This window comes from Papaver somniferum, chromosome 3, assembly GCF_003573695.1.
Source record: "Papaver somniferum cultivar HN1 chromosome 3, ASM357369v1, whole genome shotgun sequence".
NCBI classification, from domain to species: domain Eukaryota; kingdom Viridiplantae; phylum Streptophyta; class Magnoliopsida; order Ranunculales; family Papaveraceae; genus Papaver; species Papaver somniferum.
Window position 1 is genome coordinate 74,375,739 of NC_039360.1, and position 10,068 is coordinate 74,385,806.

Below are 10,068 nucleotides of genomic sequence, written 5' to 3' on the forward strand. Positions count from 1 at the left end.
CAAACTTGATCACAAATTTGGCACATTACTGCTACAAGAATATGATATGCATTATTTAAGCCTGTCAATGAAACAGAAATTTATTCACCAAAAAATAAACAAAAATTCTAGTTTAGATATTGGAAATTTACTACACTGCAGTAAAATTTCAACCTTGATTAAGTGGGTCCCACTTGTCTCAAGACAGAAGTGGTAACTTGAGCTTCTCTCAATACAGACACACTTTCAATGACAAAAAGCTCAGTCTAGCAAAACCATATATAACCAGGTAACCATTATATATACAAATTTGTGCCCAAGCAGTCTCCGATTGGACCTAACTAAATATTAGATTGTTAAGCAAGAAACTGATCAGGTACTACTTTGACCTTCGTACCAGTGATGTCAAGCCCTTTTAACCATCCCAATGCTTCAATTCCTTTAGGCAAATCTTCGAGGTTGGGACATGAGTGCAATCTAAGCGTCATCAATCTTTCAAGATCACTGATAGAGTCTGATAATCTACTCACCTTCGTATGTGAAATATCAAGGCTCCGTAGATCTTTCAAAGATCCAATGTTTCCAGGTAACCCTTCAAAATTTATGCAATTAGAGACATCTAATGCTCGCAAGTTTTGGAGACTAGTAACTGAAGTAGGTAATATCGTTATTCCTGTATGTGAAATATTAAGGCTCCGTAGATCTTTCAAAGCGCCGATGTTTACAGGTAAACCTTCAAAATTTGTGCAATTGGAGACATCAATGTTCGCAAGTTTTGGAGACTAGTCACCGAAGTAGGCAATACTTTTATTTTTGTGCGTGAAATGTCAAGGTGCCTCAGGCTTCTCATTGATCCAATGCCTTCAGGAAGTTTTGAAAGGGAGGTGCACTTGTGCAACACCAATGTCTGCAGATTATAGAGACTATTGACAAACTGATCATCCAATACATCAAGATTCTGACATCCCGAGAGATTAAGATATCTTAAATGTCTCAACTTTGAAAGCGAAGCCGGTAGTTTCTGAATTGATGAACCACTCAAGTATAATACGCGCAAATTCCTATTCCGGAAAACATTTTCAATCTTATCACAGTCTCCTACTTCAGTAGCAAAAAAGGTACGTAGTCTGTTTTTATAATTACCAACTTCTTGAAACATTCTGGGCACATGTTCATCTTCATCACCAGCAACAGTGGCTGCTAGATGATATACCAAATCATTCAGCTTACACTTCTGAATCTCACCCAACTCATCACCCTTGTGTTCTACAATTGGAATTAAGAGTCAGAGAACAACCTGTCAAAACATTCATTCCCAATATCTTCCATTGAAATTTCCATCTCTCTTTCTCTACTGGATGGTACAAGAAAGCCTTCGGCCATCCATAATTTAATTATCTCTTCTCTATCGATCTCATAACCCATGGGAAATACAGAACAATGAGAAAAGCATTGTTTTAGAGCTGATGACGGCAGATGGTCGTAACTTAACTGTAATGTTGGGTAGATCTGCGTATGAAATTTTGAATGTTTTCTTGTTTTAAAGCATTCTTGAAAGAAATCCCATTCACTTTCTTTTGTTTTCGAGGCCAAAATATAGGCCAATATTCTGGCAGCAAGTGGTAAACCACAGCATTTTCTTGCTAGATCCTTTGCTATTTTAACCATTTCTGGATTCTCCGATGCCCTGCTCCGAGGTGATGAAAATGCCTTTTCCTTGATAATTGACCAACACTCATCTGTTGATAATTCTTGCAAGTGATATGTATCGGTCATCCATCGGACACTCCTTGCAACATTGATTTTACGACTAGTGATTAAAATCTTACTTCCATGAGAACCAAACGTCAACCTCGATATTAGGTTTTCCCAGATGTAAAAATTCTCGACATCCCAAAAGTCGTCAAGTACTAGCAGATACTTCTTCCCGTTCAACATCTCTCGAAGTATCATTGTTAGATCATTAGTTTTAAGAACGTAACATCCATAATCACGCTTAACATCATTAGTTTTAACGTAACTTATCATCTTTTTTAAAACCTCACCTAGATCAAAAACAGCAGGTACAGTAACCCATATTCTGAGTTGGAAATGTTTGATAAGAGATTCATCATTATAGACTGTTCGAGCTAGTTTCGTTTTCCCAAGTCCCGCCATACCTCCTATATGCACGACTGATAACTTTTCACGTTCACACTGAGCATCAGAATTGTTTGATAATGATGATGGTGGTCTGATCTACAAATCTACTAAATTCGATATATCCTTTTCCCTTCCGATAATTTTATCGAAAGCATCTCCTACGTTCGAGGTTGCTCGCGTCTGTTTGTCACTTTCGGTATTACAACCCTTTCAGCCATCTTTGTTCGAAAAACAAGACGATTAGAAGAAGAAAATAAATCCATTACCTTGAGCAACATATTGTCCTTTTCGAATCGTCGACGCATGAGTTCATATGAGAAGTCATCGAATAAATCGTCAGCATCATAAGCAACCTGTTTAAGCCTTCTCAGCCAATATCTAACATATTTTTTATCATCCCTTTGTTGTAATCTCTCAGCTTTCGAAGCTAGAAAATGAATCGACTCCAAGTCACTCTTCAAGTCACCTTTGATTCTCCAATACGGAGCAATCTCTTGAGAAATAGTGATCGACTTATGAAAAAGTTGTGAATTACCATAAACTTCCGTGAAATCTTCGGCCATATCTGCCGTTATATAGCTGAATCAAGAGAATTCAATATACTGTAAAGCAAAATAATTACAAACCATCTGCCTGTTTATATAGGCATGCATAAACTAGATACCTGAAATAACTCTGAAATTAAATAGAGAAAGACTGATGTTCCACAAGATATTTTTGAACTCTCTTGAGTTCAAAAGTTCTCTCTCTTCTCTGAGGATCGGTCTACTCCTTGAGTTAACTCAGATCAATTGTTTTTTAAGTTATGGAATTGATCAAAGATTAGGAACTCGTAAAATTGGTTTCTTACAGTAATCATCTATTTGATGTTTCTCTTTTCTTATGGTTTTTATTTTTAATCGAGTTAATTTTTCTTTCATTTTTTCACTTTTGATAACGAAGAACTAATCTTTTCTGTATTCTTCTTTCAATGTATGCGGTTTGTTTAATCTCCAATGACTTTTGCCTGTATTCATATTGTGATTAAAGCTTTTGCTGAGTTTTTCTATAAGCTTTTGCTTGCAGGTTTCATCTGTGGTGATATCTTTGGTTTCAATGATGTGTGGTGGAAGAAGATTCATGTCCGTTTCAACTCAGCAACTCAAGTCTCAGATTCATCCCACCTTGAAGACGGTTCAAAAAATTTCAAATTTCTAAAAGTCAAACTAATTAGGAAACTTAGTTTCCTTTTTCTGCTCCTTTGGTCAATTAACAGCTGTTGTTGTTACCAAACTAAACAAAAATCTCGCTCAATTCAGTTACCTTATTTCAAGCCTGAATATCTCAATGATTTAATTCTCAATTATCCTCAGTTACAAGATTATCGTATTCTATTAAAACCTAGAAACCATCAAGGTTATTATTCTCATCATATTCCCAAAAAAAAGAATACTCATGGAGGAGAAAAATGCTAGTGATGTAGGTGAGCTAATTAACAAATTCAAACAAGCAACTTTAGATTTGGGAGACACGAATGAGATTGTTGTTTTTCAAGAAGACAATAACGAGAAAACCGATGAGGAGTCTAACTGGGAGGCTAGCGCTATTGGGAAGGTTATAATAGATGGAAGAATGAATTATGATACTGTTGCAAAGTTCATCAAGTTTACCTGGCCATTCTTAAAACCAGATCAACTTAGAATAGTGGAAGTTGAACCCAATATAATGATCTTCAAATTCCGCGACTGGAATTTACTAAACATCGTAATTGAGCAAAGACCTTGGCACATCAACAAGCATTTATTGGTATTACATGACTACATTCCTGAGATGGTTTATACTAACAAGCAATGGGGTTTTCAACAATTTTGGATCCAGCTGAAATTTCTTTTGCCAGAACATATGAACGTTGCATCTATGACTAAGATCGGTGAAGTGGTTGGTGAGGTAACAAGTATAGAACCAAAGGATGCCATCCCTATTGGCAGTGGACTAGTTAAAGTTTGTGTGAATGTGGATTTATCGATGCCAATGAGAAGAGGTGTCAAAGCTCTCGCCAATGCAGGAGTCTTTCGCTGGCAAAAATTCTTTTTTGAAAGGAAACGTCTTAGTATCTATACGGAGTGTTATATTATCAATCACTACAGTGGAGCTTGCAAGGATGCTGCTAACTATTTAGCAAATGCGCATGAAAATCCTTATTACTTTGGTAAAGTTGATAGTGTAAGGAAAACCATTACTCCCATGAATTCCTCTGCAGCTCCATCACCAAAAAAAATTCAAAAGATGTTTGTTAAGAGCTCGAGTTTTGTCCCTCCTAAGGATGAAAGAATTATTAGTATGGATTTCTTACTCAAGGAGAAAGCTACAGAAGAAGTGGATGAGTTAAGACTTAGAAAAAGACTTAGAACAAATGAGGAAGGAAGCATCAGCATTACGGAGTTTGAATCTACTTCCAGTGTCACCATCACTGATATCAACACAATGAACCAAACTACTCATATGGTCACAATGGAAGATAAACAAACTTGCAGCATTGATAAGAAGAGTCAGGTATTTACTTACTTTATTGTTCATTTAAAGTTGTTCAATACCCTTTTTGAAAAGTCTAATCTATGTCATTTATTTTGCTTGTTTTTACTTGCATGCATTTATTACGTGAATACTCACAGTAATTTTAATCGAAACTTTAGAAACTTGCATATAGGGTCACCTCACTATTCTTACATTAAATCAAAATTGGTAGGATTTTGGTGTTTTCTCAACTTGCTTTTGATTATGAAAGTTGTCTCGTGGAATGTGCAAGAGCTAAAAGCCACTAATACTAGAGATCATATCAAAGATATAATTAGGACACAAAATCCTGACATTATCTTTTTATGTGAGACTAAGCTTAGTGAAACCAAGATGAAACCTCTTGTTGCTTCTTATCATTTTCCGAATGTGAGATATATATCTTCAGTTGGCTTGTCTGGAGGATTAGTTATCATGTGGAAGAATGGCTTTTCTTGTGAAGTATTGTCTTGCGAAAATAATATGATTCATCTTCTCATTCAAGAAGATCCTACCCAGCCTGAATGGTTATTATCGTGTATGTACGGTTATGGAAAAGGGCATAAAAAACAAGAACAATGGGATTTCATCAATGAAACGGGAAAGAACATATCCAGTCCTTGGTGCTTGATTGGGGACCTAAATATTCATCTTTCTAGTTCTGATACTTCCATTTCTACTTCAAGTGATGGGGGTATTAATGCGATGCTTCAAGATATTGGTTTAGATGATCTGGATTTCATAGGCCATGAACATACATGGACAAATAATAATCTAGGCACTGGCAAAAAACGTTCAAGAATTGATCTAACTTTGGGTAATACTTCTTGCAATGTTAATTTTCCTTCTTCAAAGGTACTTCATCTGAATCAAATGGGCAGTGATCACTGTCCAATTATGCTCATTACTGATTATACTCAACCAAAATTTTGGAAACCATTTAAGTTTTTCCAGACATGGTTAAATGATAAGAGATGTGTTGTTGAAGTGGCCAAGGCTTGGAGTACTCACATCCAAGGGTCAGCTGCTTACATTCTTAGGAAAATATTGCAGTTCACTCGAATTGCACTTGCTAAATGGAATAAGAAGTATTTTGGTGATATCAATGTGAAAGTTAATAGTCTTAACAAGGAACTGGCTGCTTTACAAGCTCTCCCATTCTCTCAGGAAAATACTTTCAAAGTTTTTCAAGTAAATGAAGAACTTCAAAAATGGCACCATATTCAGCACGAATTCAACAAGCAAAAATCAAGAGACACCTTTTTAAAGGATATGGATAATAACTCTAAGTATTTCCATTCTCTTTACAAGAGGAAAAGAGCAAGAAACAATATTGATTCACTTAAAGATGGGAATGGTATTTGGGTTCATACAAGAGAGCAAGTAGCAAATCTGTTAACTAAGAATTTTTCAGATATAAGTACTTATACTAATACTTTTATTGAAGAAAAATTTTATAACCATCTTCCTACAGTTATTACAGAAGAGGATAATATTGTACTTACTGCCATACCAGCTGATGAAGAGATATTTAGTACTCTTAAGAAAATGGAGAGCTGGTCTGGCCCAGGACCTGAAGGTTTTCAAGCAGGCTTTTACAAGACTCAATGGAATATTATAGGAGAAGATGTATGTAATATGGTAAAGGAATTCTTCAGCAAAAAGAATATGTCTCCTTCCTTAAACAAAACATATATTTCTATAATACCAAAGACTAAGAAACCATCTACACCTTCTGAATTCAGACCCATTGGGTTGTGTAACACCTCATACAAGATTTTTTCTAAAATCTTAGTCTCAAGAATGAAGCCTCTGATGGATAGTATTATTTCTCTCTATCAATCATCATATGTGTCTGGCAGATTAATCAATGATAATACCATTATCGCTCATGAACTTATTCATTCTATGAAGAAGAAGGAGGGTCAAGATGGATGGTTAGCTCTTAAAGTTGATATGTCAAAAGCTTTTGACAGGCTTGAGTGGTGTTTTATTCTAAAATCCATGAGAAGTTTTGGATTTTGTGAGGACTGGATTCATCTCATTCAACAATGCGTCAGCACAACATCGTTGTATGTTCTTCTTAATGGATCCCCATGTTCAGAGTTTAATCCTTCAAGGGGTATTAGACAGGGAGATCCTTTATCTCCCTATCTTTTTATCATGGCTACGGAATGGTTCTCTAGAACTCTTATTTCAGCTCATCAAGTAAAGGAAATACCAGGTATCAAAGCAGCTAGAGGTGCTTCCCCCATCAATCATTTGTTTTTGCAGATGATTGTCTAATCTTTACACATGCAAATTTAACCAGTGTTACCAATCTGTTACAAGTTCTTGAAGATTTTGGCTCTCAATCTGGTCAGGTCATAAATTTTAACAAATCATCCATTTTATTTAGCAGTAACTTGGATTCTTCTTACTGTGACACTCTTAGTCACATTCTTGGTGTTAAGAGTATGGAAAGTAATGAAAAATATCTGGGTCTCCTCTTCTTATAGGCATATCTAAAGAGCAATATTTTGAAGATATAAAAACATCTTTTGAAAGAAGACTAGCTAACTGGCAAGGTGAATCTATATGTCAAGATGGTACAGGTACAATGGTGAAAGATGTACTCAATGCAGTTCCTCTATATCAAATGAGTACTTTCAGAATACCAAAAAAATTGATTAAGCAATTAGACACACTGCAGAGAAAGTTCTTTTGGGTTTACAAGTCTACTAGAGGGAATAATCCAATTTATTGGGGTAATATGTGCATTCCAAAAGAATTTGGTGGATTAGCATTTAGAGATCTTGAGATGCTGAATCAAGCTCTATTAACCAAAATGGCATGGATAATCAATTCTCAACCCGACTTACTTTGTGCCAAGGTTTTAAGGGCCAAATATTTTAGAGGTGAGGAATTTCTGCACATTCAGAATGATAGAACTAAAGCTTCATGGATCTGGAAGGGCATTGAAGATGGGCTTAAAATTCTACAAGGAAATGTGTGTATGGAAATCAAAAATGGGAAAAAGACTTGAATATGGAAGGATCATTGGATTATCAATCTATCTTTAAAACCAATACCTTCTTGTCCTAGTCATGATAATTATACGTATGTCTTGGAACTTTTAAATCCAGATGGTTCTTCATGGAATATCAGTCTTCTTCATACTTTATTCACACCTGAAGTCTCAGAAAAGATTGAAAAAATGAAGATCATCAAGGAGCAAGAAGATGTTTTTAGATGGCGGCCAACAAAGGATGGATTATTCACAGTTAAAAGTGCTTACAATAAACTTATGGAAAATACAGTCTCTCAACAAGCTGCTCTGAATATTATACCTAAGGAGATATGGAAAGCTCCCTGGAAATGAAAATACCACACAGAATCAAACTGTTCATCTGGAAGTGTCTCAAGGATATTGTGCAGACGAAAGATAAAATATCTAGGTTTAACAGCAGTATTAATCCTCAGTATAGCATCTGCAATAGTCAAGATGAATCTCTATATCATCTGCTACTTGAATGTAGTTTTGCTCGATCAGTTTTGATGCATCTCAATGTTAACATTGATAGAGTTGCAGAAAACTGTGAAAGTATCAAAGATTGGATGATTTCCTGGTTCAACAATCAACTTGGTAATGTTTCAGAAGATCATAATACATGGAAACTGACATTGATGGTGGGATGATGGATTATATGGAAAGAAAGATGTGAACACATCTTTGAGGATAAAACTCTAAACCCTATCTCAACTGCATCTAGAATTCGTTTTCATCTGCAAAACTTTACTTTGTCTTTGAAACGTACTATACATCACTGTTATGCAATTTTGAACACCACTGAGCATGCTCCTGAAAATGTTTCTACAGTTTTTGTTGATGCATCTTTTGATCATGTAACTAATACTGCTGGCACTGGTATGGTGCTTTTAAATGCTGCAGGTACCTACACATGTGTCAAAGGATCCTATGCAGATGGAGTAATTGAACCTGAAGCGGCTGAGTGCATGGCTATTCTGGAGGCTTTAAGCTGGATTAAAGATCAACAAATCACTGAAGTTAACATTATAGCTGATGCGGAGTTAGTTGTGAGGTCTATTTCATCTGACATTAGCTTAGTAAGATGGGAAAGTAATAATCTTATTAGTAAGATCAAAACTTTGATTTATGCTTTTAGTTTTTGCAAAATATCTCATGTTACAAGAGATTTTAATAATGTAGCTGATAGTATTGATAAGAGAGTTAGGAAAGACAAGCTTTGTATTGAAGAGTTCATGGATTTTTCGCCATGGATAAACTCTGTACTGTTAAGGCAGAATCTTCCTGGTTCACATTAATAAATTTCAGTCACCTTTATCAAAAAAATAAATAGAGAAAGACTAGAAAAAGGAAACAACTAAATTAAGACCGACTTCTAAAAATAGGTTATGATAGCCAAAATCTATTCTGCTGACGACTGCTATTCTCTGCAAGATCCTTGTTACCCCAAAACATAGGGATTACCGTCTGTATATTGCACAAAAAAATCCAAACCCAGGAGACGAAACGTTCAATGATTCCTAATATATCATCTGAACAGGAATAGGTGGTAGATTACTACCTACGAGAATGTATTCGGCTATCGTCTGCCTGAATGCCTTGAACAATTTCCGCGGACGGGTCCAGAGGCTGATTATCAGCAAGGTAGTTTATATCGTGTATCGGTATCGTATTGGTCGGGTTCTGTACACCTATACAAATGATAATATCTGTTTTTATAGGCGATACATCATTATGATTTTTTTTAATATTTATTATTTATCAAACAAAAAAATATATTGGTATCACCATAATAGAAAATAATAATTGTAGTAAACACACTTCAACCTTACAAAATAAGAGGTGGTTGATTAGAGCCTTATACTATCAACAACGAAACCAAGCATTGAATGTCTGTTAGCCCATCGACATCACATTTACAGTAATTACATCCCCATAATCATATACGAAGTTAGCAAAATTAGTGGAGTTACTTTCTTGAACTAAAAGTTTAAGAAATCATAATTAAAAGACAAAATACATTAGTGATATATCAGTGTACAAGTGAAACATATATTATCAGTGTACAAGTGAAACCGATATATCGGTCCGTACAGGACGATACACGCGTTTTTATCGTTTCTCCTTCGTATCGCCGATATTTTCAGTATCGTAAAGATTTTTCCGATATCCTATAAAAACCTTTAATATCGGCTTGTACAACCGATATTGACTACCTTGCTTGTCAGTAATAGCGCGTGGCACTAGAAGACCATTCTTACTTCCGGCACATAGCTAGCTGCCCAAATATCATTGTCTTGATATACTTTCCTCGATGCGAAACAATCATTTCTAGATTTTACTAGGAAGTTAAAAGAAATTTTATTTCTTATCAGGGAAATTTAGTT

General features: G+C 35.4%; 1 protein-coding gene across 1 annotated transcript; it reads right to left on the minus strand.

The window, feature by feature from the left end:
- Positions 1 to 335: 335 nt before the first annotated feature.
- Positions 336 to 2,136, minus strand: LOC113359612 (putative disease resistance protein RGA3). Its single transcript, XM_026603217.1, has 3 exons — positions 1,335 to 2,136; positions 841 to 1,245; positions 336 to 712 (listed from the first exon to the last, which is right to left on the minus strand). The coding sequence occupies exons 1-3, from the start codon at positions 2,134 to 2,136 to the stop codon at positions 336 to 338; spliced, it is 1,584 nt and encodes a 527-aa protein (XP_026459002.1).
- Between the last annotated feature and the right edge of the window lie 7,932 nt (positions 2,137 to 10,068).